This window comes from Nicotiana tabacum, chromosome 24 (genome assembly GCF_000715075.1).
Source record: "Nicotiana tabacum cultivar K326 chromosome 24, ASM71507v2, whole genome shotgun sequence".
Taxonomy (NCBI): domain Eukaryota; kingdom Viridiplantae; phylum Streptophyta; class Magnoliopsida; order Solanales; family Solanaceae; genus Nicotiana; species Nicotiana tabacum.
In genome coordinates, this window is record NC_134103.1 from 22,342,767 (window position 1) to 22,369,453 (window position 26,687).

General features: G+C 35.0%; 3 protein-coding genes, 1 long non-coding RNA gene and 1 other non-coding gene across 19 annotated transcripts; 3 read left to right on the forward strand and 2 right to left on the reverse strand.

Annotated features, from left to right (window-relative positions):
* Window positions 1-238: 238 nt before the first annotated feature.
* LOC107808621 (uncharacterized) lies at window positions 239-5,998 on the forward strand. 2 transcript variants are annotated; one of them, XR_012706653.1, is made up of 4 exons: window positions 239-349; window positions 508-694; window positions 2,509-2,579; window positions 5,598-5,998. It is a non-coding gene; the product is annotated as an uncharacterized LOC107808621 (long non-coding RNA). The 2 variants fall into 2 exon arrangements; XR_001653189.2 differs by lacking the exon at window positions 5,598-5,998 and adding an exon at window positions 2,667-3,080.
* A 2,594-nt stretch (window positions 5,999-8,592) lies between these two features.
* LOC142178770 (U6 spliceosomal RNA) lies at window positions 8,593-8,698 on the forward strand. The gene has a single exon (XR_012707023.1). It is a non-coding gene; the product is annotated as a U6 spliceosomal RNA (small nuclear RNA).
* A 1,556-nt stretch (window positions 8,699-10,254) lies between these two features.
* Window positions 10,255-17,177, forward strand: LOC107808624 (RNA-binding KH domain-containing protein RCF3). 12 transcript variants are annotated; one of them, XR_001653195.2, is made up of 10 exons: window positions 10,277-10,478; window positions 11,463-12,066; window positions 14,022-14,417; window positions 14,515-14,769; window positions 14,916-15,173; window positions 15,358-15,422; window positions 15,553-15,616; window positions 16,186-16,239; window positions 16,511-16,586; window positions 16,692-17,177. XR_001653195.2 is itself a non-coding variant. In XM_016633181.2 (9 exons), the coding sequence occupies exons 2-7, from the start codon at window positions 11,488-11,490 to the stop codon at window positions 15,599-15,601; spliced, it is 1,602 nt and encodes a 533-aa protein (XP_016488667.2). In that variant the 5' UTR covers window positions 10,286-10,478; window positions 11,463-11,487; the 3' UTR covers window positions 15,602-15,616; window positions 16,540-16,573; window positions 16,692-17,177. The 12 variants fall into 12 exon arrangements, 4 of the variants coding, with proteins under 4 accessions (XP_016488678.2, XP_075104480.1, XP_016488667.2 ...); XR_001653198.2 differs by having other exon boundaries at window positions 10,286-10,478; window positions 16,540-16,586; XR_001653202.2 differs by having other exon boundaries at window positions 10,286-10,478; window positions 16,511-16,573; window positions 16,692-16,831.
* Window positions 17,178-18,398: 1,221 nt separating this feature from the next.
* Window positions 18,399-22,513, reverse strand: LOC107808660 (uncharacterized). 3 transcript variants are annotated; one of them, XM_075248380.1, is made up of 7 exons: window positions 22,398-22,513; window positions 20,440-20,577; window positions 19,744-19,803; window positions 19,580-19,627; window positions 19,420-19,473; window positions 18,936-18,999; window positions 18,399-18,848 (listed from the first exon to the last, which is right to left on the reverse strand). In XM_075248380.1, exons 2-7 carry the CDS (start codon window positions 20,560-20,562, stop codon window positions 18,772-18,774), a joined length of 426 nt encoding a protein of 141 aa, XP_075104481.1. In that variant the 5' UTR covers window positions 20,563-20,577; window positions 22,398-22,513; the 3' UTR covers window positions 18,399-18,771. The 3 variants fall into 3 exon arrangements, with proteins under 3 accessions (XP_075104481.1, XP_016488695.1, XP_016488689.1); XM_016633209.2 differs by lacking the exon at window positions 22,398-22,513 and adding an exon at window positions 22,299-22,380; XM_016633203.2 differs by lacking the exon at window positions 22,398-22,513 and adding an exon at window positions 21,038-21,201.
* A 1,451-nt stretch (window positions 22,514-23,964) lies between these two features.
* Window positions 23,965-24,531, reverse strand: LOC107808604 (uncharacterized). Its single transcript, XM_016633126.1, has one exon. It carries the CDS (start codon window positions 24,529-24,531, stop codon window positions 23,965-23,967), a length of 567 nt encoding a protein of 188 aa, XP_016488612.1.
* Between the last annotated feature and the right edge of the window lie 2,156 nt (window positions 24,532-26,687).

Consider the following 26,687-nt stretch of genomic DNA (forward strand, 5'->3'; position numbering starts at 1 on the left):
ACGAAAAAAAAAAAACGAACCAAACCGATCATATAGATACCTATTTTAAAAATTATATATATATATATATATATATATATATATATATATTCTAAAAAAAATTTATACTATATGTAATATTTTACACTCTTGGGCCTAACCTTTGAAATATTTCTTTAACTGCAATGGGCCTAAGTCAATTTAGCCAGTTAAGACAAAAGGTCTTTAATTCCTTAGGGTTTATTTGATTCTCTTTCACCCCTTCACAACAAAACATACGCAGCTTCCATGCCAAACAAAATTCTCTCCTCCTTCCCTCTAAAATTCTTGATAGCGACCGATGGCAACCACAACTGTGAGAAATGAACAGGTTTTTGCCTTTCTTTTTGGTCTTAACCCCAACTAGTTATCTTTTTTTTAATGGATAATTTGAAAATAATTTACATGAAATTGTAAAGTATTTTTGTATCTCTTATGTAGTTCTTTTTGTTCTTGACCATTGTTTGCCTGTTTCGTCTCTCTTAGCAGATGGATTCATAAGCCGAGGTTCAGAAAATTTCTCAACTTGAAGGCAACAATACTCCAGTTATTGATTCAAGTGTTCCTACTCCTCCTAAAAAATATAAAAGAGCAGCACCTTCTGAAAATGATTCTGGTCTTGGGAGGGAAACATCAGACATTTGGAAATATTTTTCCAAATTTTTTGATAAAGATGGTAAGCATAAGTCAAAATGTAGTTTCTGTACTAAAACTTTTGCTTCCGATACTAAGAAAAATGGGACTACTACATTATAGAACCATTTGAATATTGTTTGTAAGAAATTCCCTTTTAGATTCATTGACAGAACGCAGACAACACTCAGGTCTTACCCAAATAAAGGAAGCGGACAAGAAGGTAGTGTTGGTACTTATAAACTGAAAAGAGTTGTGTATAATGTCAATGATATAAGAAGGGTTATTGCTGAATTTGTGATCATTGATGAACAACCATTTAAAGTCGTCGATGGTGGAGGTTTTAAAAGATTAATGTCAATTGTTGTGCCTAATTTTGAGCTGCCCTCTCGTTTGACTATTGCTAGGCAATATTTAAAAAATTATCATGAGGAAAAAGAAAAGTTGCATATTCAAAATCAACATGTATGTCTCACTAGTGATACGTGGACATCGCTCCAAAACCTAACTTACATGGTTATAACTGCCCACTGAATTTATGATAATTAGAACTTGCAAAAAAAATTCTGAACTTTTTTCAAGTTCCAGATCATAAGGGTGAAACAATTGCAAATGGTATTGAGGTTTGTTTATTAGATTGAGGAATTGAAAATCTATTTACTGTGACCCTAGATAATGTAACTGCTAATGATGCAGCAATTAGACACTTGAAAGGGAGGATTGAGGATTGGAAAGAATCGTCTTGGGAAATGACTTTCTACATGTTAGATGTAATGCTCGCATTTTGAATTTAATTGTAAACTAAGGATTAAGTGATCATATTGAGTCTATTTCTCGGGTCAAAAATGATGTGAAGTATGTTAAGTCCTCTTCTGTAAGATTAGCTTCCTTTAAATCAACTGTTGAAAAGGTAAAGATTGATAGCCATGGTCTTTTGAGTTTAGATGTTGAAACCAGGTGGAACTCAACTTATATGATGTTAAGTACAACTATAAAATTTGAGAAGGCCTTTTCAAGAATGTATATTGATGATCACAAGTACCAAAAGTATTGTCTATATATGATTGGAAAAGCAGTGCACCCAAGTGGGAATGATTGGAATGAGGTAAAAGTTTTTACAAAGTTTTTTGACATTTTCTACCATATTACTTTGAAATTTTCAGGAACTTTGTATGTTACTTCAAATTCTTTCTTCCATGAGCTTTTTTATCTTCTTAACTTTATTGCCAAAAATTCTCAAGGTGATGATCAAGTTCTGATTGATATAGTTGTTAAGATGAAACTCAAGTTTGATAAGTATTGGGGTGACTTTGATAATATGAATATATTATTATTTATCGTTGTTGTGTTGGATCCTCGGTATAAGATGAGGTATGTAAAGTTCATTTTTGCTAAATCTTATGGTTCTATGGCGGGAGATTTGAGATCAGACAAAGTGATAGATACTCAATCTCGCTTGTATAATTGCTATAAAGATTCTCCTGCTGAAAATTCTGATGAGATTTTGGGAGGTCAAGTTAGTACGATGAGTGAAGGTGATACTGGAGAGATATGAAAATCACAATGGAAAAAATATTTGTTAGTGTAAGATAATGAAGGAAGTAAGACTGATCTTGAGAGGTATTTGATAGATAATTTGGAGTTGGCCAAAGATTTTAATATCTTGTCTTGGTAGAAAGATGCAAGTAAAAGGTATCCAATTGTTTCTAGGATTGCAAGTGATGTTCTTGCAATTCATGTTTCTACTGTTGCATCTGAATCGGCTTTTAGTACTAGTGGGAGGATTCTTGATTCATATCGAAGTTCTTTATAGCTAAAGACGGTAGAAGCTCTAATTTGCACTCAACAATGGCTCAGGTTAACTCCCAAAGAATGCAACATTGAAGATATTGTAGAAGAAATCCCAAAACTTGAAATAGTTGAAAAAGGTAATTTTATACATTTAACTCATTATGAATATATTTATATTTGTGAATTACTTAATACTTAATATTTTTATTTTTTTTATCTTTCAGAATATCCCGATAATGTTTTGAGCATCGATTAGATCGGATAATGAAACTGGCTTCAATCATATTCTTGTTGCTTGAAATTTGGATGTATTTTTTGATGTGGATACTTTACTTTACCATATGAAAAACTATTTTACAGTATCCTATTATAATTTTATTATTGTAATATAAACTTTGTGACTTTGCAATCTTCTGTTAACTTTATAAAGTTGGGGTGATAGAATAGCATTAATGTGTGTCTCTGGTGATTAGCATCATCTTCAACTACAAGTTTGCATTTCTTTTTTCATGAGGGATTGTAGATATGTATTTATTTGTGTAATGAAGTTTTAAGTGCACAGGTCTGAGTAGTGAGTGATATAGAAATTGGATATGCTTGTCTAATTTTTCTATGTGGCCAGAAAGGTCATATAACTTCTCTCTTTTAGCTGCACTCTTTGGCTAGAGTTCTAAAGGAGCTAGAAATTTGTTATGTGCTTTTTGTGAAAAGTTGGGACACCTTGTTTCTTTGTCCAGTCATTTCTTTATTGAGTTTCTCATTACTAGTCATTCAACCGAAAGCAAACCCCTTTTCAAAAGGAATCATAAAGTCCACAACTCATGTATTCTTAAAAAACCTGACAAAAATCGAAAAAATCGAAAAATCAAAAAAACCCGACAAAAACCGAAATTTATAAATTTCTATTAATTTGGTTTGGTTTGGTTCAACAATTTGAATAACCGACGTATTTGGTTTGTTTTTTTTAAGGTAAAAACCGACCCAAACCTAATCATGAACACCCCTACCGAGAGCTTAGATATTTATTATGATGAAGATATCATTAATCCAAAAAGGCCTTTTGGCCGCATTGAGGAAATCAGTCAATGAACCTAGTTGCTTGACACCTAGGTATGTACTTCATTTACAATAGATAGTTGTAATGAAATGTTAAATTTCTACGTCATGAAAAACAGATTTCGAGTCACTTAATCATATCCCATAATCATGGCTTCCTTCATGCGTAGTTAAATAGATCAGGTTCCTAAAACTATTATAGGCACGTCTTTATCGCCCAATTAGAGCTAATTAAAACTACCTCATTTAAATTTTGAACATTGGGCCCTTAATTGATTAGGCTCAAACTGTCACTTATTTAACTTTCTACTCTCAATTACCTCCCATAATCTCTTACCTCTCTATGAAATTCTTCGAATCATAAGCAAAAGCAAACAACTCCAAACCCCATTTCTCTATAATAAACCTGAAAATCTTAACAATGTCGACCTCACAAAATTTTCCCACATCTAGTTTCTTGAAGCCTGAAATCACTCCAGCTGCCAACACCCATTTTGCCTCACCAACTCAGTTCGAGCCATACCAAACCCCATCCAAGAAACACATAAGTTATTACCGGACTAGTCGTTGACTTCAACGGGGAATAAAGTGAAAAATAAGAACATACAAGTCCAGCAGTAGAAAAATTTGAGATTCATGGGAGAGAAGCAGTGAAAGATAAGAATGAGAATGAGAAAAAAGTAAAAAATTGAGTGTTGATATTAGAGTTGCCACTGCTCATATGTAGGACACTGGATGCCCTAGTAAAAAACTAGAGGGAAAGGATGTTAGTATTGGCGTAGAAGAAGTCTTTGGCCAACAACCATTTTCTTCTGTTGCTGGTGAGGGCGTATAGGTTGGAGAAGAAAATTCATAAAAAGTTCTTATAAAGGAGACTATAGGAGATAATTTTGGAAAATGTGCTAAAGAGGTCCATGGACATGGTACCTTGGCCTCTAACAATGAACAATCTCCATATTTGAGGATATAATTTTCTGATATTAAGGGAGAACTTGAAGTGGACAAGGAAGGGAGTGATAGTGATGATGTAGTTTTAGCTTATATATTTACTCAATTGAAGAAGAAAAGTATAGGTGAAAGGAAGAAACCATATAGGAGTGTTAAACACACAGCCAACAAGACAGTTAATATGGAAAGTCTGTGACTCACAAGGCTAGGATCCAAACACCAAGGGGATCCCAAGTCTCTTGAGAAAGCTTTAGAGGAGAATAAATAAAAGAGAAAGAAATGACACGAGTTTTAGTAGAGGAATGAGTCTGAGGTGGAATAAGTTAACTTGGTCAGTGAGGAAGGAGAGGAAGACGAGGAGGTTCCTCTTTAAAAAAGGGAAAAAAAGTTAGATTATCTTCAGCCACACCAAAAAAGAAGAGGACCGCCAAAAAGGGAAAATTTGTGTAGGTCAAAGGAACCAATTCCAAACATTTTAAGAAAACTAAATATTATTGTTGTAGGCAAAGTATTCTGGTTCAGTAATATGGTGATATCGAATGGTAGAGTGATAAACCTTGCTACTTCAGAGATGTTTAGAATAGAAGAACTATTAGAGAAACTTAAGAACCAAAAGTGGACAAACTTGTTTCTGTGCCCACTCTATGTGATGTATGGTATTGTAATGTTGCACTTCTATAAGAATTTCAAATTGCTTGAGGAAGGTACAGTGAGCACTGAGGTGAGGGGAATAGACTTGGTTCTTACTGCTTAGCTCCTAGAAAAAATCTTGAAGGTGCTTGTGAATGGGTTTGATACATATGTTCGATGAGAATGGCTCAAATCAGGGGAGGTAGAGTATGATATGTATTTGACCTTGAAGTATATACATGGAAAGGGAAAGGCGAAACCAATGAAGGCAAGTAAAAATAAAATAAAATCGATTCACAAGCTCATGTTCAAATTTGTGAATAAGTGTGTTATCTCGCTCTAAAATGAGGCATGAGGCTACTTACCTAGATCTAACAATTATGAAAGCTATGGACCAAAATAATTTGCTTAACTTTCCCTCAATAGTTATGAAATATATGACAGTTGACTATGGTGTTTTAATAGGCAGATATGCTTTGCCATATAGATTCTTGTTGACTATGGTGTTTTAATGTTTTAAGGTCCATTTGCAAGGACCAGTAAAGGGGGCAAAAGAGCACATGCTTGATGAATAGACCTTGAGGGAATATGACTACATTAAGAGGCCACCGAGTATAGAAGGTAAAAGCATAGTCACACATTTATTGAAGGAATTGACTGCTACCAAAGAAGGGATGGAGAAACTGCATGTTGAAGGCACTTCCTTGAAGGAGAAAAATAGCTGAAAGAAAAGATGAAAAAGAGCAGGTTGTTGTTGCTGCACATTTTGATAGGCTCTTGGGGCTCACTCGTGGAGAGTCTTCTTCCAGCAAAGAACCTGGTGCTTCGTCCTCTTACGCGTCCTTGTCTAGTCCATAATTTGTCCCTATTATGATCAAATTGTGGATTGTTACCTTTTTATTTTTGATTGTGTGGCAGTTTGATTGGTTTGTTCAACCATCATTGGCTTAAGTCATTTGGCTTAACGTGGTACAACTTATCAATCAATATAAATTCCTATTTTTGGGCCATATTTATCTATTCAAAGTTCAAAATTTTTAATTGGATCAAACGTTTGAGATTTTAATATTATGTATGTGTTACCATGAGTTTGATATTGCTTAATTCTCACTTTTAAGAGCGCTTTATTTTTTTGATGATGCCAAAAGGGGGATAATATTGAAATTTTGTCTTTTTGAAAGAATTAAAATATTTTATGCCTAGTCATCTATAAAGTTGCATTGAATGGAAATTCAGTTCCTTATACTTGTGCAAACATAGACACTTTAAATAAGAGTGCTCACAACAAAACTAGTTCTTAAGCCGAAGAACACGAATAAGTTGAGTAATGTTAGATGAGATACACATGGATTTGTCATCGTCAAATGGGAAAAAATTATTAAGGTGAGCATATTCTATCATGGATATGTTTTAATGATTGACAAACTTTAATCAACTATATTGAAAGAACCAGGTTTTATGGACAATGTACTATGCTATAATGGTGTGTATATATGATATGCAGGTGCGAGGAGAACCAGGTTCTTGTAGAATAACATTTAATATTGATCAGACGTGAGAAGATATAATACGCGTGCAAGTTGTATTTGGAAAAAAAAATAGTTGCGTCTATAAGAAAATATCTTAGCTGGAGGAATTCATGTGTTAAAAGGGTTTTAACAAATAAGGAATAACTTGCACGGTAGAAAAAGGTTGAGGAGGTAAAAATAAAGAAACTAAATCAAATTAGCAGAGGATTTCGCTAACTGAAATATTCTAAATTTTGGAGCATTAATTAGAGAAGAATTTCGGTCACCCTTATACCGATATAAAGAGACCTATTGCAGACGTATACAACCAATATTATTCATACAAGTTAAGTATTTACTCTTGGCAGTAGCAATCAATGCAAGAAGGTGCTCTCAAAGGATTTAAACTGCTCAACTAAAGAACCTATTCCAGAAAATGAAGCTACCTAGTTTTTTAGTTGTTTGGTTGAGTATATTTGTGATGAACATGCCTTTTACCAATAATACTATTGGGCTGGTATTTGGGTTAGTTGTTAAAATAAAGAAATACCAATATGTGATGTGGGATCCGAGTTGAGAAAATCTATTAAAATATTAGAGTGCTGAAGGAAATATAAATAACATGAGTATGTAGTTGTTAGGCTAAGCAAGAACATGGTCTTTCTTTTTCATTTGCTATTTGTAATAGCAGTCTGGAACCTCTATTTTCTTATTTTTCATTTTTTTTTGTTCATGAGTCAATTGTAATTCCTCAGTTTGGTTGACTATCAGATTATCTTTTCATTTGATAAATATGGATCCATTATAATATTGATATTGAATTGTAACCTATCTGCTTTTGAAAAGTGTAATCATAAGTTAACTACAAATTATTGTAAGTTTTATTTCATTTCTAGACTAGAGTTAATTTAGAAATGGGTCGCTATGATTGAGTTAATTTTAGGGTTAGGGTGCTAGAGTTAGTCTCATTGGTTATTGAGTTATAACCTAAGACCGCTCTTTGAAGTTAGTGAAGATTAAAGGCAAACCCTACGGGAGTAGGTCATAGTTTTTACTCACTTAAGTAATGTATTTTTCATGTAAAAATCGTTGTGTTCTTTGCGTTCAATATTTTGCTAGCTGTTTGTATCTGTTTTGGTATATCAAATAACTTGGTTTTTAATTTGTAAGAATGGATGAGACACAGTTCACTTCTCTTTTGTGTTATGATGTAACCCTAAAATAACATGATTCATCAAACTTCTAATGATGATTCTAAACCAGCTACTTGCTTCACAACATTATTGCGTCCATTTACTTTTGAACTTAATATTATACTAAAAACATATTCGCTTTAGTAGTAAATCATAACATAATTGCAATTCCTTTAAGAAAATATTAGTCATGTATTATTGTGAAGTTTCATTGCATTAATATAACTGAATTGAAGTTAATTTGATAAAATTTTCATATCAATTCCGCTCAATTGAACTAATTTCCTCCAAATATTAATAACTCATCATTTAAGACAAAGAGAGATTCTCTAAAATTAGAAATTCAATAATAACATTTATACTCATTTATACTTAAACAATCTACTCATTATAAATTAGACAAAATCCCTTGTTCATACAAAACCTTATCTAATAATCTATTTTAATTAATTTGTATTGCGATTACATCCTTAACTAGATTTGCATGCACGTCGAGATAATCTATACTCCTTGTATACAATCGCTCGTTTCAACACATTTAATCATCACTATGTTATACATATATATCATCTCAAATGTACAACCCACACACTCAAGTTAATATCTTCACTAGAACAAATACATATATAAAGTCTCTCTCTCTCTCTCTCTCTCTCTCTCTCTCTCTCTCTCTCTCTATATATATATATATATATATATATATATATATATATATATATATATATATATATATATATATATATATATTGTATTTGTGAGTAATTCTCTCGTTTCTCTTTCTTCTCCATTGTCTTCTCTAAGGTATTATAGATTAGGTCATATTTTTGGAGATATTTGATAAAATTAAAAGAATACAAAAAGATTAATATGACTCTTGCACAAGGACGATACAAGTAGAAGTAGGAGTGTCAATGGATTTTTAAAAATCAACTAGATCGTATCGAATCGGTTATTAGGTTTTTTTTTTAATAGAATTATAGGTTTTTATTTAAATTTATAATCGCAATGAATAATTAGGGTAAATTTTTTATTTAATACAAATAAATTAATTTTTTTTAACCGTAACTAATAAATTTATATATAGGAAAAATATATTTTATATCTTAAGTTTAAAAATAAAAACACATTAGATTTTTCCTTGGGGCTTGTGATATAGAAATGGCTATAAGCCAACATGTAATTAACACCTAAAGCCCCAGTTTCCAAATACATTCTACTACTCATATTGAAATTAAATTAGTTCTAGCATTTTTAGTAGCAAATCACAAATTATTCCAACGATCTTTAGTAGCAAACCACAAAGTATTGATTATCGTTCCTTTGGTATGATCTAAAATTTTCTTGGTTAGAATCTTAATCTTCTAATACTATATTTTTGAATTTCAACTTGATTAATATCTTTCAATTCGCTTGATTTATATTTTCTTGTCTTTACATAATTTATTTTACGTTGCTATAGAATAATATTGGGATGAATCTCTATTTTGCTCATCCTTCATGTTTCCTCTCATCATATTAAAATAGTAAAAGATCTAGAGAGTTTTGCGTGAGTCATATGTAATGTCATGGGCGGCTTTCCAACCATGCCCCATGACCCCTTGGACGCGCCCCGTGGCGTCCTGGCCAGCCTCCCAATGCCCGTCGCCACGGTCGGCCCTGTGGTCTCGGCAGCTCCAAGTGACAAGCGCGCATGTGCCTCTGTCGCCCCACCGATAGCCATCGCGAGCGCCCAGCCACAGGCAGATGCTAACAGCGCCGCGCGCATAGACAATGCCGCGCGCGCAGACCCTGATGCTAAAGACAAAGTTGCTGCCAACGGACTTGTTGCTGCTTTGTAGAAGACTAAGTCCTTTTCATTGTAAATATAGAGTAGTTTTGCTGCATTTTCTTTAAGTGTGATTTTCCAGCTTTCATAGATCTAGTCATGTAACTTTGGTTTATTTTTTTAAGCATTATTAAGGGGGACCAAGCAATCAAAACTTTCAAGCAAGCAAACAATTCTCTGTACTGGTGTCTCTCCCCCCGACACCGTCTTGTTTTCTGTAATAGCTTTCATTCAATGCAATCAAGCTTTCTTTCATTCTCAATTCTCTTTTCTGTTCTCTTTCAATTCCTCACGACATTGGTTTTCCCGTACGGCACTGACAATCTAGTCTAGCGTACGGAGGAAACTTCAGTTGGCGGACAGCAACCGTACTGACATCGGTTGCTTAGCCTTACGTCGCCCTTTCAAGGAACTTCAGGAAGGCGCCGCGTAACAATAAGTACGCATGTTACCTTCTTTTAACTTATAAAAGCGACTCTCATATGACATTTTAAAAAATATCGAAAGTTAATCGAATAAAAATAAAATAATTGAAAACTTAATATGTTATAAAATAAAATAACCGGGTGAACCGAAGTATTGATAGCCACAGGTTAGGCCTAGTTAGGGTTAGTTACGTTATTTTAACAAGGCTATAGGTCTTTTATAAGGCTGGACTATATATATACTCGGTTGGATATTTCAGTAATTGACGGTTCTTACATGCAAACCCTAAAAACTTCCTCCATTTGGCAATATTTGTTCTGATATTTTCTGCAGTTTTTTGGTTCTTTATAGATCACAACGAAGTACCTCTACTGGTGTAATACTTATGTTATCCTGCTCGTGAAGTCAAAAACAACAGACCAGAAAGACTCCCTTTTCCCCCAAAACACTGTAATTTACTTGCTCCATTTTCATTACTTCTTTGTGTTTTTTTTCTATCCATTAACAAGATCAGTTATTTTATCCAGTTCTTGGATGTTGCACCTGGTGTATTTTGATAAAAAAATGATTTCTTGTTTTTGCCTTTTTTAATCGTTGAATGTATTAATTAAATAGAAGTGCTTTTTTTTTTTTTTATGGATAAGTTTAATGAAGAGAAGAAATTTTTGGGCGAGTGAAAATTGCTTCTGGGTTTGGGTTTTCTTGTAAAGTCGGTTACTTCGAAGGAAATTATGGAGTGCTAGAGACCACCCACCCCCCCTAAAAATAAAAAAACCCAGAGTATCCAATTTCAATCATGAATGCTTTATGTGAGTTTATTTGGGGTTTCTTAAAGGGTACGTGTAAAGAAGAGAAAAATCATGCTGTGACTGAAAATTGAATGTGTGTATGTATTTTTTGTTAAAGTTGATTGCTTTAATTGGAAATTATATAGTGTTAGATATCTTATTGCTGTAAGAGGGTCTCAATTTCAAGCATGAATCTTGTATGTGAGTTTGCAACTTTTGCTTCTTCGATTAAAAGTTATATTTTTTTTGGGGGGGGGGGGGTGCGATTTGCATTGGTAAGTTTACAGAAAAGTAGAAGTCTTGAGTGAGTGAAAATTGCCTATTGTATTTATGTTTGTAAGGTTGATAAAACCTGGGAATTTTCACTGAGTTTGTTTTGTAGCTTGCTTAGTCGGTTGGTAAAAGTTTTTATTTGGTCCTTAGGTCATTGAGTATAGCAATATAGCTTCATTGGGAAATTGACATTTGCATATGATGTCAATCTGCATCTCTTTGAATTGTGCTTTCATTTCCAAGTTATGCATTCTGTATGTTCCACCTTATGAAGATCGATGTGGTAACAATTCATGAGTTGTTAGTCTGTTTCCATTAGTTGCATATGGATTGTTAGATTGATCCAAGTTGATATAGAGCATTTGGTTTGTAGGGTGACATATTCAGCTCATCTTGACATGGCAGGCCAGAGGAATAACTTTGGGAAGAGAATGCAATCGGAATCTGACTATACTAGGAATGACGGAAGTAAGAGAAGGAATCCAACTGATGAAAAAGAATCAAATTCCATTGGTCCAGAGGATACTGTTTTTCGTTATTTGTGCCCCACAGGAAAAATCGGAAGTATCATTGGAGTTGGTGGGGACATTGCAAAACAATTAAGGACTGAAACTAATTCAAAGATTAGGATAAGCGAGACCATTCCTGGCTGCGAGGAGCGTGTGGTAACTATTTATAGCGCAAGTGAAGAAACTAATGTCTATGAAGATACTGGTGATCTGATTTCACCTGCTCAAGATGCTCTATTGAAGGTGCATGACCGAGTCTTTGCTGAAGAACTGCGTATGGAAGAAGACCTAGAGGATCCTCAGCAGATTACGATAAGAATGCTTGTCCCATCAGATCAAATAGGTTGTGTGATAGGGAAAGGTGGGCAAGTAATCCAGAATATGCGCAGTGAAACAGGCGCACAAATTCGGGTATTAAGCAGTGAGCACTTGCCGCCTTGTGCCTTAAGCTCCGATGAACTTATCCAGGTACCAAAGTTCTATCTCATCTATTAATTTTTCTGAGATCACTATAAGCATTACATTGTGCATGTACTGCAGAGAACTGAAATATGTAGGGCATGTATGGTTTACTTTACTTGAAGTAATTTCATCAGCATTTTGAATGTGAGCACTTTCCTTAATCATAATTGATTTGGTTATCTAATAAGAATATCAGGTGTTCTGATCTATGACAAGATAATACTCTATGCCAAAATAAAATAGTAGCTAGAAACAAAGGTTTTGATTTTCCAGCCGTGGTCTGTAGCAATGAAGAGGTTGTGAGTTCGAGTCACCCCAAGAGCAAGGTGGGGAGTTCTTGGAGGGAGGAAGCCGATGGTCTATCGGAAACAGCCTCTCTACCCTGGCCTCTCTACCCCAGGGTAGAGGTAAGGTCTGCGTACACACTACCCTCCCCAGACCCCACTAGTAGGATTATACTGGGTTGTTGTTGTTGTTGTTGTTGTTGTTGTTGTTGTTGGTGGTGGTGGTGGTGGTGGTGGTGGTCTGTAGCAATGAAGAGGACTGCCTATACGTGATAAAAAAAATGAAGAGAATGTTTGTATGCTAGCTGATTGCCTGGTCGAGCTTGTCAACCGGCTTATACACATGCTATTCCCACTCTTCTCCCAAAGATTCTGGATTTCCTCAGTTTTTAATTTATTTTGAGCTCTTTATTTTTTGGTTTGGTTATGTGGAACATCCACGGCATTTCTGATAGGTTGGGGACAACAGTCTTCTTAATTTTTCTACGTCCGGCGGATAGTTCAAATAACATAGGTTCATTTCTCACCGTTTCTTGAAAACAACAACAACATAGCTTTAGATGGCACACATAGAGGATTACTGAGGCCTAGCTTTTACTTTTATAGTGGGCTGAGAGTTCTGCGCTTTCTAATCAAATAAGGGATCATACCAGTCCTGGAGCCCTCTTACATATTCTAAAACTTTCCAAGGTCTGCCTCATGGCATCCACATTGAAAGAGACAGAGTGATCAAGTATGGTCGTCCTTTGCTGGAATTTGCTATTAAACCTAAATTGGGTTTATATGTGGTGGAACGTCGTCCACATTTTAGATTGTTCAGGACTTAGTTTTCTATGTTTGATAGGGAACGCAAGTTGCACATGTAGATGATAAAATGAGAGTTTCATCCAAGATAGTCTGTTCATGTCTTACATAGATGCATCGATCTATAGCTGCATCACTTTGATTTTTGATGATTGAAGGTGCTTAAAGGGAGTGACATAGACCTAAAATTACAGAGGTGTAAGTTGTTTCAAATGATTTGAAACTTGTAGACTTGGTGCAGACTTAGCTAAGAAGAAAATGTGATGTAGCAAGGATCCATACAGGTGATACAACTAGTTGGAGTTATGGCATGATTGCTGTTATATTTATGTTATGTCTGCTGCCTTATTAAAAAAGAAGAAGAAAAAAGAGTCTACTGTCTGCGAAGAGTCCTTTTTAGTCTGCTCACGGATTGCATGTTAGTTTTTTAGTGTGAGTTCTGGAAAACTCCTAATTTGCCTTAAAAGATCATCCTCAAATGAGTAAAATGAGTCCATAGAGTGGAATGGTTATAAAGGATTCGTGCATCAGTTGTCTAGTTTGGGATTGAGGGGTAGTTGATTTGTGTGAAGTATAGCAGGGGAAGAGCAGAAACTTAAAACATGATCAGTTTGTTTCTCTAATAGCTGTTTTATTATCTGTTTGCTATATCCATTTTTGTGGGGTATCCATAGATGAATGGTGCTAAAAAGTAAAAACACTAAGAGGAATAATGACAGAAATCAACTTAGAACCGATTGTTGAGTGAGCAACTGCTGTATTCAAGTATTTATTTGCAAATTTCAGAATATGCTGTCAAACTTAATCTGATGCTTATTTCTGCTTATACAAATACGTAAATGATGTGCTAAGCGATGCTTCTTTTATTTTCAGATAACTGGAGAAGGTGCAGTTGTTAAGAAAGCACTTTATCAAGTAGCAGCGCGCCTCCGTGATAATCCATCACGGTCCCAACATCAATTGCTGTCGTCGCCCAGCATATATAGGTCTGGTGCTGGACTTGTTAATCCTCATGCGGGTCCCCAAGTCATGGGCATGACATCATTGATGGGTCCTTATGGGAGTTACAAAAGTGATGGTAGAAGTCGATCTGCTTCTGTAAAGGAGTTTGCAGTTCGTTTGGTTTGTCCAACTGAAAATATAGGAGCTGTAATTGGCAAAGGTGGAAGCATTATCAAACAGCTAAGACAGGAATCAGGTGCATCTATTAAAGTCGATAGTGCTGCAGCTGAAGGAGATGATTGCATTATATTTGTATCAGCTAAGGAGGTGAGCCACAGTTTGTAGTTATTAAATTAATTATTTGATGGCTAGGACTGAGCATGCCTGTCCGCAGCGTTTGTTGCTTATCCAATTGTGATCTCAGGCATATGAAGATCAATCCCCAACCATTGATGCAATAATGCGCTTGCAACCAAGAAGTAGTGAGAAAACTGAAAAAGATTCTGGTGATGCTATTCTGACGACTCGCCTGCTTGTACCTAGCTCACGAGTTGGATGCCTAATCGGTAAAGGTGGTTCCATTGTCAATGAGATGCGAAATACCACAAGGGCGAGCATCCGCATTCTTTCGAAGGAAAATCTTCCTAAAGTGGCATCTGAAGATGACGAGATGGTGCAGGTAAATGGTTTTTCCTTTTTGGTAATTTTTAAAAAACCCTTGCTTTGTTTACCTCAAAAGAGTTCCTAGGTCGGGGGTGATGTTTGGTTAGGGTGTGCTTTTGATGCAGAAATTGTTATGTCATGTTGTTATTTTTTCTCCTCCAGATAACTGGAGATGTTAATGTTGCTGGCAATGCGTTATTACAAGTACTTATGCGGTTGAGGGCCAATATATTTGAGATGGAGGGAAGTTTTGCTGCATTTTCTCCTCCCGTTTCTTACCTCCCCTTGTCTCCAAGCATGTCAGATGGTTCAAGATATGCAAACCGTGATAATAAATCACGTCGGCATGGTTATTCATCATATTCTGGTGGACATGATTATAATGATTCGTCTCCAAGTGATAGTTATGGCGGTTCACAGGTAAATCCCCAGTGTTCATCTTTAAGAAGTTAGTTTGGCTTTATCTCATTTTTACAGGTCAGCGTTAGATTATCTTGTTCTGTTCCTATTTTCATTGATGATTTTCTGTATTTCTATCTATTTGGTGTTATCTTTGTATAGCAAAAATATGTCGGGATTAGTAGATCTAAATTCATTTTTTCAGGTTGGTGGTGGAGGTGGTTATGCACCATATGGCGTTTATTCCTCTGGGCGATCTAGTAGTGCAGGGTAAAGCATTCTTTGATTACATGCTTTGGCATCCAGGCTATCTGTCCTGCCTATAGCTGTTACAGCATCTTTCACTTTCTATAAAAAGCTGTTGTTATTTACCTTTTTTTTTTTTTTTTAATTTTACCAGGGTTTCCAGCCATAACTCTTCTGCCTATGGTAAATCCTACGGATACTAGGTTGAGCACATGGAGGTACAGAATTTTCTCCTTTATTTTCTGTGTCATACATAGTCAATTGGATTCTCTATTCTGTACTTCACTATAACCTCAAGCACATCTTCCTATTGCTTACGTCAACTAGCCTGAAGCCTGTGCTGTCACTAATACTCTTTCTTTACTTTGCCTTTTCCCACTTGCCATTTAAACAGCTACAATCTCCGATGCCTGATTCCAGCCTATTGCCCCTTTTGATGATGCCTCCAGCCTAAGAACAGAAGACCAGACGAACAAGATAGAGTAACTTATGGCCATCCGTTCCCTAGTATTTCTGTTTCTTAGGTGTTACCAGCACAGATATTGTATGAAACGATGCTTCTTGGCCATTGAAGGCCTTGTACCCAATAATACCTCTGCTTTAGTGGATCTGTGTAGCAGACTAAGTCATGACAGTTCTCCTTTATATTTTTTGTTTGTTTTGTGTTTTGTAAAACTTTTGTGAAGTGGTGGTATCATTTTTTCTGTTTTACTATTGACCAGTTTTCTACAGGGTTGAACATTCTATCATTTTCTCTTGCATCAAATTTTTCATGTTTTTTTGACAGCTTTTTAATTATTGAACCAAAGTTCAAGAAAGTCAGGTTTCCGCATTTCAGGAGGTAAAATGTAATCAGTCATCTCATACTTATCAATCCCTTGTCTGCTTTTGCTTGTAGTAATCTCGCTTAGTTTGGCATGATTCCCACTGTTGGGTTCAATCCTTGTGAATGAAGCCCTTCTTAGTTGCTTACACGCATCTAAGAGCTTTTAAGAGATAAATCAATAGTTAATTATGATCAAAATTCTTGTTCAACTTTGCATGTTATAATATATTCTGAGAAGGCAGATTTCTATCGAAGCCGTGTTAATTTTCTTATCTTGCTTCTCCAGGGTAAAAGGTACTTTTTATTCCTTTTCAGGTTGGTGAGTAGGCGTGAATATGCTTTCAGACATGTATGTGATAAGTGTGCGTGTCTTTATCTTGTTAATATTTTTGCTCCTTTGGCCTGAAGGAAATGATGATGTTCATCACAATTTCATGTCTGATTATTTGGTGTAATTTATTCTGCAGGATCGATAGATAATTTAGTTCTCATGCTAAATTCCTATGAGGTAAGTAATTTTCTCTTTTGCAAATGCTAATTTTTTCATTGATCTGGAAACTAGAGAGCAAGAACTCAACATGAGACAGATTTTAAGATTTTGGTAGAAAACGTACACATACATGTCAAATATTTGAGGAGGAAAGAAGCCGGTGGTATTGTGCTTAGCCAGTAAACATCATCCTTGTACTGGCAAGAGAGGCGTCTTAGCCCATTATGACAAAGGGAGATTACTTTTGATGGAAAAACATGACATCTTGATTAGACCAGTATTAGTTATGATATGGAACCATATCACATGTGCGCCCCCCATTTTTTTTTCTGTTTTTCTTTCCCTTTTGGGGGCTTTATATGAAGCCCCATATCTGGGCTGTGGTGACTTTACAGTTGTGGGATAACTGGGATTCCATGTCTAAGTTGTTTTTTTTAATTAGCTATTATTTATTCTTTGAGCATGGATTGTGTGTGGAGAAAAATGGGGTTTGCTTTATGATATACAGTAGATTTATTTGTTGCATTCTTTTTGCTTCCCGGTGCTAATTTAGAACTCTACACCAAACTTTCTAAGCTGATCCAATTTCTTTTCTTTTCTGGAATTCATGCTCCATTAACAAGGTTATTTTTAGTCTGCTGTTTGCATGCCGTGTTAAATTCTATCTGGGACGCTCTGCCGGTAGGGCGGTGTGTGCATTTTTGCCCAAAAGATGTGATGTTTCACCCTATCTCAAAGTGGTCTAAAAGTTTGCTAGCACACAAGCATGAAGCAAGTGATTGTTATGTGTTGTTGTACTAGTGACTGCACATCTGAGGCTTAAGTTTCTTTATGACTTTCAATTGGATTGCTGGTGTTTTCATCTTCAGAAGTTTAAAAATTCCACAAGTGCGATGGATTCTGTTGGCTTAAGGTGAGAAAGGATGTTGTCGATTTGTATAAAGCATATATACAAATTGTTCTAAGAAAACTTGAATTCAAATTGGAAGGCAGGACAGGGTTCACCCATTGAATAGGCAACTTTTGTGGCCATTTAAAGCATTCTTCTATTTGACTTGCTGCAGAGTAAATACACAAACATATTAGTTACTAGGTATTAAATCATTTAAAAGACAACAACAGGTCTCGTTCGACTATTCCAGTGCACTGAATGGTCGTCGTGTGTGCAAATCAGTTTGGGCACCACTAACATCTTTTCTAAAAAAGACGGGAGCGGTTCAGAAGCTCAAGAGTATCATTAATCAAGACTTTGCTCGCCAAAAAAATAGAGTTGCCAAAAGTTCAGTTCTAGAAAGGAATTGTGTTTGCTGAAGTGGTGTTCAATTGAATTTTATACTTCTTGGGGTTCAAGTGTTATACCATTTGTTTGAGGCAAGCAAGTTCGTGTTACATTTTTTATCATGTTACCTTGTTTAACTACAAGATAATAGGATCTTTTCCTACTACTAGTAACAAGTTCTAGGGCCACAAGCACTGGCGGAGGCAAGTTTTTTCACCAAGGGGTTTCATAAAATAAAAGAAACACGCAAAAAAATTAAAGTTAATATATATATAAAAAGAATTTTACCATACATACACAACTGCGATTTTCCAGTTGCGCTAAACATACATTTTTGGGTTAAAAACGAAAATTCGGGTATATTGGCAAAAAAAGTAGATCATAAATATGAAGTACAATATAATGTACCAAAAAGGTGAAAACATAATACTGCAAAAGAAATTATGTTTTCAAGATTCATTACCATGATGATCTAGAATTTTACCACCAAAAAGTATAATACATCACCATCACCATTCTGAGAATAGCACAGGCAGATGAGAAATGATCGTTCTTGTGAAAAGAACTTTGCACGTAGTTTTCCGAATATTTATGCAAGCAAATCAGCTTAGTATAGGACCACAACTCTAAAACTCGGTACAAAATTTTGGCATGAGAGCATTTATTCTTTCTTTTCTTCTTTTTACCTCTAGCCAGATTTACAATACCAGTTTTAGTTAATTCAACAGGAATCTATGATGAGGCTGCTCCGAATGTCTCGGCTTTGGTGCTTCTGATTCTAAGAATTATTCTCACCGTCGCCTGCTAGTGTTCCGCTCTGGTCATCTAGCTGGTCAGAGCCGTTGTTGCTACCATCTGCAGCCAAATTTTAAACGTGTATAGGTCAAGAGACAAAGGACTCGAGTTTAGCTCCAATACAGGAAATGGATTTTATGTACATACCTTCACCGGCATCTGTCAGAGAAGAAGCTGAGAGCCGAGTACGAAGTTGCTGGTGTGGCGTAGGCTGTTATCAAAGAATATATAAGTAATGCTATCTTTTTGTTTGATAGTCGAATACAAATCGAGCATACAGCAACTTGGAGCAGGGTGTGTACTTGTATTTGTTGCTATTTATTAGATAGGTTTCTGTAGCCATGTTGTGGTTGGATTTAACTTCCTTATCTATGTCTACTTCAGGATTTAGTTCGAATATATAAAGGAAGATACAACTTTTCCTACTGAAACAAATAGTCAGCACATTGTTTCTCAAGGCTAGATCCAAAAGTTTTGGAGTAAGTTGGCCATTGATCTGTTTAATTCCAGCCCAAGTTGTAATCTAACGAATCTAATATGACAAAGGCAGAAAAAACTAAAAAAGACCAAGTATGTATTCAGACCGACAATAAAATTGGAAATGTGTTTCCAAAGTAACAGGGTAATGCACCTCCAATTTTGGGCGAAGTGCCTCAGCAGGCGTTTTGGGCTTCTGTCCCCCTTGCTGAAAGATAACGTAAAACGAAAGAACATGGTATAAGACGATCAAACTTCAGCATTGAACTTTAGCTAAAGATCGAACAGCCAAAAGTTAGGCTAGAGCTGAGTACCTTTCCTAATGCCCAGTCCGCAGAATCAAAGAAAGCACGTTCATGGTCCTTGAAAATGTAAAAGAGGTTGATAGAAAATTGAATGAGGACAAGAATTGAAGTAAAACTTAAAATACAAAGATAAAAAAGAATTTGAGATACCAAAAAATTGAACTAAAACTTACCTTAGATATCAATGGAGGTTTCTTTTTCACCAAGCCACCATACTTCTTCTTCAGTTCCTCCTGGATATATTTAACAAGGAAAAGAATTATGCCCCGAATCTCAAGGAAAAGTTGGCAGAGTATGGTAAATGTTTCAACTTTTTGCAGTTAAACAAATTTCGAAGTCACTTTCTCTAAACTGTTCATCGACCTACACAATCTTCCTCAAATACCCTTATAGGCTTATAGATGGATACTAGTCTTATGAACGCAATTTCATTCACACGGTTTTATGGCACAGAAAAAAGAAACAAAGTATATGGGGATTGTTCCAAAAGATCTTCGGATGCAAAAATGTATTCCTCAATCCCTATCACTTTAAAATATGCTGCATCAGTGATAGGCATTTTAAATGGTTTGAACTCCAAATGAAAGAAGTAAATAGGGATCATTCTAGAAAATCTTTTGGTGCAAAAATGTATTCCCTTATCCCTATCACTTTAACGTATGCTTCATGATTGACTAGTATTATAAAAGCTCTGAGCTGCAAATGAAAGAACAAAGTAGATAGATTTTTCTTAACAAAAAACTTTTGGTGCAAACTTGTATTCCTGAATCCCTGTCGCTTTAACATAAGCTTCAGTATTGACTAGTATCGTAAAAGCTTTGAGCAAATGGAACCAATTAAGTGTAGAAACCGCATATGCCAATGTGTACCTCCTCCTCTTGAGATGGAACTTGGTTTTCTTCTACTTCTGAACCCTTTGGATCTTCACCTTTAGGAGGATCATTAATAACGTTTGGTTCCTTCACACTTTCATCTGCGCTTGGGTTTGACATATTGCACGCTTTTTTCTGCAAAAATATAGCTGGTTTATTATCACCCATAGGCCATAGCTAAGTCAAGCAGACACAGCTGCTCGCTACTCTTCTGGATTATGAACTCTTTGCTTGAAACATTTTAATGGATGCCATGACAAGCAAAGCCAAAATATTGGTCATCTTCCAGTTAAATTTTGAAATTCAAGGTAATCTCTTAAATCTAAACTGAATGCAAAAACTTTCGATTGACCCACATATCAGAAAATGACCGTAAATAGAGGTAGGCAGAAACAAATAAATGGATGTAAAATCAATAAGTCATGAATCATTGTATATGTAATCTTAGGTACCAAACGCAAAACCAAAAGTCAACAATATAGTGCCCTTGATAACACAAAGCTCAATATAAATGCTTTTAAAGGATCAAGAACACAAGAATCTAAAAGCATATGTAGTCTGAGGTAACAAATTCAAAACCAACAGTCGTACATACCAATCCACTGCCCTGGAGTAAGCTGGATAACATAAAGCTCCGTATAAATGCTTTTGATCTTTAATCAAATTAATGGCTAACACACCCATGTTGCGTGTTCTACCAAGATACCACATTCTGTGGTAGCTCTACATAAATGCTTAAAGGATCTAGAGCAGAAGAAACTAAAAATCATAGATTACAAAAACCAATTTCAGTCTACATCTTTTTTTTTCTTTTAACTGTGGTGTTCGGGTCAGCTTGTGCGCATCTCGACTAATTCCATGGGATATCTGCTATCTCCCACCAACAATGGTAATTATGTCTACCAAGGCTTGAACAGACGGGGGAAATCGCCTAGTTTTTTGCATCCGTTGGGATTTAAACCCAAGACTTCATGGTTCTCAACCTACTTCATTGACCATTAGGCTACACCCTTGGGTGCTTCAATCTACAAACTTCTTTTCTTTTGGGATAATTTAGTAAATCCCGAGGGCTAGTGGCACACAGTTCAAATCACGATGGATAATGGACCCCCTTACCCTTCTCCACTTACATACCATACTTTTGTCTGCAGCAAATTCGGACCCCCTAACGTGCCTAACCCACACATCACACATTGTGCTCTTACCGCTAGACCAAAGCCCTAGGGGCCACCAATGTACATACTTAAATCCAACATCAATGGATATCCAATCGACTTAATCAATACAAAATAAACTGAAGAGTTGAATCACTGCTCATGACCAAGAAAAGAAAGAGTTCCTTTAGAGAAAAAGGAAGAAAAACATATCTTAAGACAAAAATAATTTAGATATTCCTATTAGTCTATAATGTCAGTTTCTAGTTTGATATGTTGGCTAGATACCCTACAAAAATAACAGTTTTACACAGCTGAATGAATTATTCAATTGATTATAAATTTCATGATTTCAAGCTTTATCATTTTTTTTCTTTTTTCGAGATATCAATTTACACAGATTATTATACTATATCAAGGAGCCAAGCTAATAAACATGCAAGAGAAGCAAAAGAAGGGGAAAACTATGTTATAAATTCCCAGTTCAAGAAACATGAAATGTAATGCATAGATTCAGTAATTCACATCAATTTAAGCACCAAATCAATCATTACAATTTTTCATAGTCAAATTTGAATCATTACTAAAATCCCAACCTAACCCATAACAGAAAAGTAGATTATCAAATGATAAGTTAAAATACAGAAAAAAAATTCAATCTCGATAGAAGCCCAATAAGCAATACATATTGAATATTGCCACCTTTTAAGAAAATAAAATAGAAAGCATGGAACCGAGAAAATCAGTTTCTTGATATGGAAAAAGAATAAAGAATAAGGAGAAGAAGAAAAAGAAGCGTACCTGGAATCTGAAGTGAAGGTGGGTGGAAACCGATGAGTTATACCAGAAATATGGAACAGAAAGAAGACAGCAAATAAACTGGAATATGGAAAAAAAAAAAAGAAAAAAAAAGAGGTTGCGTCTTCATTCCACAGGAGAATATGGGCCTCCTCATATTGACAGGTGTTTTGGGCTTGGGTTGTCTCTCGGCATATGGTTGGGCTTTATTGTTTAACTTCATTTGGATTTTCCGCACATACTATTTAATTACCACTTATAAATCTAATTATTTTTGAATTTCGCCCCAGCTCATAGCCCAATTATTGAGATCCGCTAAAATGGTGAAAATGACACCAACTGCTACTTTTAAGCATGATATTTAAAATATATTGACAGTTCATAATATATTTAAGATTAGCCAATTCGCTCAATCTTTGGTACCCAACATCCTGAAGTTTAAATCTCAAAGTTCAAATTTCAGGACATTGTGTCATAACGTTCGAAAATTGTATCCAGAAATTCAAATCTTATGTCATCAATTTTATATTATCAGTTCAAAAATTCAGGATACTTAGTCCTGAATTTCAAATTAGCACCTAAAAAATTCAAGACACTAAGTCCTGATTTCCAAATTAGCAGCTTAAAAATTCAGGATAGTTCCTGCAGTTTAGGTGAATTGGCTAATCTTTAAATACATTATAAATTGTGGATATATTTTAAATCTCAGGTTTAAAAGTGGCTACTGGTGCACTTCGCACGCTAAAATGGGATGATTTACACGAATAGGATCGTTTAAGGCCACTATTTAAATTTTATCTCCGTTTAAGAAAATTATAAAAAATAGCCTCATGGATCATAACTTTCATAAGCGGGTGAAGAATGTAAAGTTAAGCTTTCACAAATTATGTTGTGCAGGTCATAACTTTGGTACAAATTGTTCACAAGTTCGGTTGGATAGACAAAACTTACCTTGTACATGAAGAGATCACAATACTTCTTTATCTTTTAAGTTGTTCTACCATGTTTTTGAAATTAAATTATTGGTGTATTCATTTGTTTCTTACAATCTTTAGGCAGGGAGAAGTGTTATTATTTGTTACGAAATTTTGGCACATTCCGATAAGATTATCTTTTTGTATCCTTGAATACAACATTAATTATGTGTGAATGAGCAGTAAAATATTGTTTTGTATCAACATTAAACAGACAAACATAAAGTAATATACAAAAATAGAAGTTGAAAAAACGAAGTGCTTCCTAATAATTTCTGAAAATAAGATGATTCAGTGTCCATCGCTATCTCTGATATACAGAGGCGGACCCAGGATTTAAGCATAACGGGGACACCATTATCTTTAGTATCCCAATCACCAGCGATAAAGTTCGGGTGCAACTCTTTGAAATGACTATGATAATTTATGATCAAAATAAAAACATCAATATTATCAAATACCATTAACTTGATACTAATATAACAAAAGTACATTGTCCACTCATAGTTGAACTCGACGCGCTTTTATATTTTGAAAACGGTCAATAATAGTATCATTGCTTATATTTACAAATACTTCCTTCTCAAAGTAACAAACTAACAATCATTTAAAAATGCATCACTAATACTACTACGCAATTCATCTTTGACGTACTTCATGGATGAGAATGCTCTTTCTACCGTTGTAGTTACGACAGGTAAAATTAAAGTCAATTTTACAAGCAAATAAATAAGTGAATAAGTCTCTACAAGATTTGCCTCAACCAATGCTTTTGCCAAATCACCAATTCCTTTCAAATCAGAGAACCTAGGGTCACCATGTTGCATGTGCCATATGAAAGTGTCAAGTTGGCGACTAAGATCTCGAAGCTTCAATTCACCAAATTCATCGGGATAATGCTTGGCCAATATCATTATTCTTTCCTTATCAAAATTAGCAAATGAGTTAGCCGGATTCAAGCTAGCCATACCAAGAAGCAAGTTACTACTCACAACATCAAAACGAAGTTGTAAATCAATCACTGCATAAAAAAGCTCAACACGTAAGTGATGTGAATAAGTAACACTAGAAGGCCTACGCTTCGACTTTCCAGGAATATAGAATTCTTCCATCTTGGGTACCAAAATATCATGTTTTGCACAAAATGAAGATACTTCATCCATCAATGGTTCCTTTCCTTCATGTTTTGCACACTAGAAGGCCTATGCTTAGAAAATTTGTGATAAACTGGTTGGCAAGGCCCTCTTTGGATGTATTGTTCTCTTACTTCATCCCGTATTCTGGAGCTATACCTATCAATGGGTATTCTCTCTCTGGGGTCAGAATTAAGTGATTTCACATCAAACTCCTCTACAAGATGGGAGGAATTGTCTCTAAAACTAGAACTTGATTGAGAAGAATTAAACCTCGTCAAAAATATGTCCATCTCAATTCACATCAACAAAACTTCCTACAAAGAAACAATGCCAAGCAAAACAACATTTTAAATATGATTAGTCACACTCTTTATATTAATACTAGAATAGAAATAACATATAATAGAGGAATCACACCTCTATATTTTATTATAAGTCATAACTTATAACTATATTATTATTATCTTAAAGATAGAAGAAACACTTACCAATTTGTGAAAGGTATCCTTGAAATCCAAATACAACTTGGCTTCAAATCATCTACTTCACTGAAATAATATTTCAAATAACATTAGCACAAAATCTTCAAATACCTATGAAATTAATTTATTAAGATAAAAGAATTAGGACACCAACTAAAGATTTAACATCATGTAAATGTGCACCATAATTGTTGACTGCTCAAACAATGAATTAAAAAACTAAAAGAATAGTAGCGAATTCAAAAACTAAAAGAAGTGTAAGCACATATTTTTTGACCCGCACAACTTTTAAAAGCAGTAATTTAAAAATATTTACTTATTTTCATTTTAATAGAATTTCAGTCAACTTTTAATTTTTAAATAGTTTTATAATATTTCTTCTCTTATTATATATCTTTTTATTTTTATCCTTTTTGTTTTAAATTTATTTAAGCTTATTAGTATTTTATAATGATAATATTTTAATTTTTACCATTACTTTAACATAGTTTTCTCTACCTTTTTTATAACATTTAAACAATATCAAAAATATTTTTATTTTAATATATAGTTCACTCTAATAGTTTATTCTTATTAACTTAGATTAATTAGTATATTTTGGTAGTATTTTTTATTTTTGTTCATTGAGAAAGAATGGAATTTGGGCCAATTAGGAGCTCATTTTCGGATTTTAGTGACCCAGCAAGACAAAAGCCAATTCTTCCCAACCCATTAGCCAACTCTCCACTTAAAATGTAAGATTTAATCTTAGCCATCTATTTCTCTCTAATCCAATGGCCATCATCCCTTCCCACCTCCACAGAAAATATCCAATTATGAAAACCCTACGGGAATTTCTCTAAGCTAAGAGCCGCAGTTACCATTCTTAAAGAGGCCACTCGTCATCTCCCTCACCGAGCAGCCGCAACTCACTCCATTTTCGAGGCTTCCCATAGCATGCTTACTGATCGCTGTGGCAATTTCATAAATCTCTCCTGGCTTAAGGTTATTCAAATAACTTCATCACATAACACAAACAATCACAAAAACTTATGATTTCTCCTATTAGCCATGCCAGGCAACCAATTTGTCAACACACCGACATACAGAAAGGGTGACGAGATGAAATAGAGGCGTCTGAGGGGAATTCTTAAAAACTGATCGCTGCTCCTTCTTCTGTTTCAACAAAAACTCCCTCCTCTCAAAACTCTTACCTTTGACATTACAGTGACAAAAAGCCACCTCCGATTCTATAACAAAGAAATGACCAATACTAATTTTTCGGCAATTTCAACTTTTACGGCTGCTTCCGATACTGTTGAAGAAGACGCCAGGCCGATTTCGCTGCCATTTCTGAAAATTCGGAAAAGGAAATATATAAAATATTCTAGTTTCTTCTTTCGAATTTTGGTTCTAAAAATGGAGGTCATCCGAGGTCGCATTTGATTCGAGTTTTCCGGCGAGTTTCGAGGTCGTCGAAGGTCGTAGTCTGAGCTTTTCGGTGCCGATTCGAGTTTTCGTCCGTGGTTTGTTACATTTTTGAGTTCAAAGCAGTGGAACAATCAATTTCCAGCTACATTGAGGTCCATTTCGTTTTCCTTTACACAGTTATTTGAATATTCCTGAGTGAATTTCTGGCTTAATTTGGTTTGACATGCTTTAGTTGTTTCGTTCACTAGTCTATTTTTTTTTAAGTTAGTTTCTTTAGATGTTTCGTTCACT

Excerpts from the sequence above, each read along its gene's own strand:
- LOC107808624 (XM_075248379.1), top strand. The coding sequence starts at position 11,488 with ATGGCAGGCCAGAGGAATAACTTTGGGAAGAGAATGCAATCGGAATCT. Across the intron at positions 12,067-14,021 it reads GCTCCGATGAACTTATCCAG|ATAACTGGAGAAGGTGCAGT; the intron begins GTACCAAAGTTC and ends TTTTATTTTCAG. Across the intron at positions 14,418-14,514 it reads TATTTGTATCAGCTAAGGAG|GCATATGAAGATCAATCCCC; the intron begins GTGAGCCACAGT and ends TTGTGATCTCAG.
- LOC107808660 (XM_016633203.2), bottom strand. The coding sequence starts at position 21,070 with ATGTTATCCAGCTTACTCCAGGGCAGTGGATTG. Across the intron at positions 19,000-19,419 it reads CACTTCGCCCAAAATTGGAG|CCTACGCCACACCAGCAACT; the intron begins GTGCATTACCCT and ends CTTTGATAACAG. Across the intron at positions 18,849-18,935 it reads TCTGACAGATGCCGGTGAAG|ATGGTAGCAACAACGGCTCT; the intron begins GTATGTACATAA and ends ATTTGGCTGCAG.
- LOC107808604 (XM_016633126.1), bottom strand. The coding sequence starts at position 24,531 with ATGGATGAAGTATCTTCATTTTGTGCAAAACATGATATTTTGGTACCC.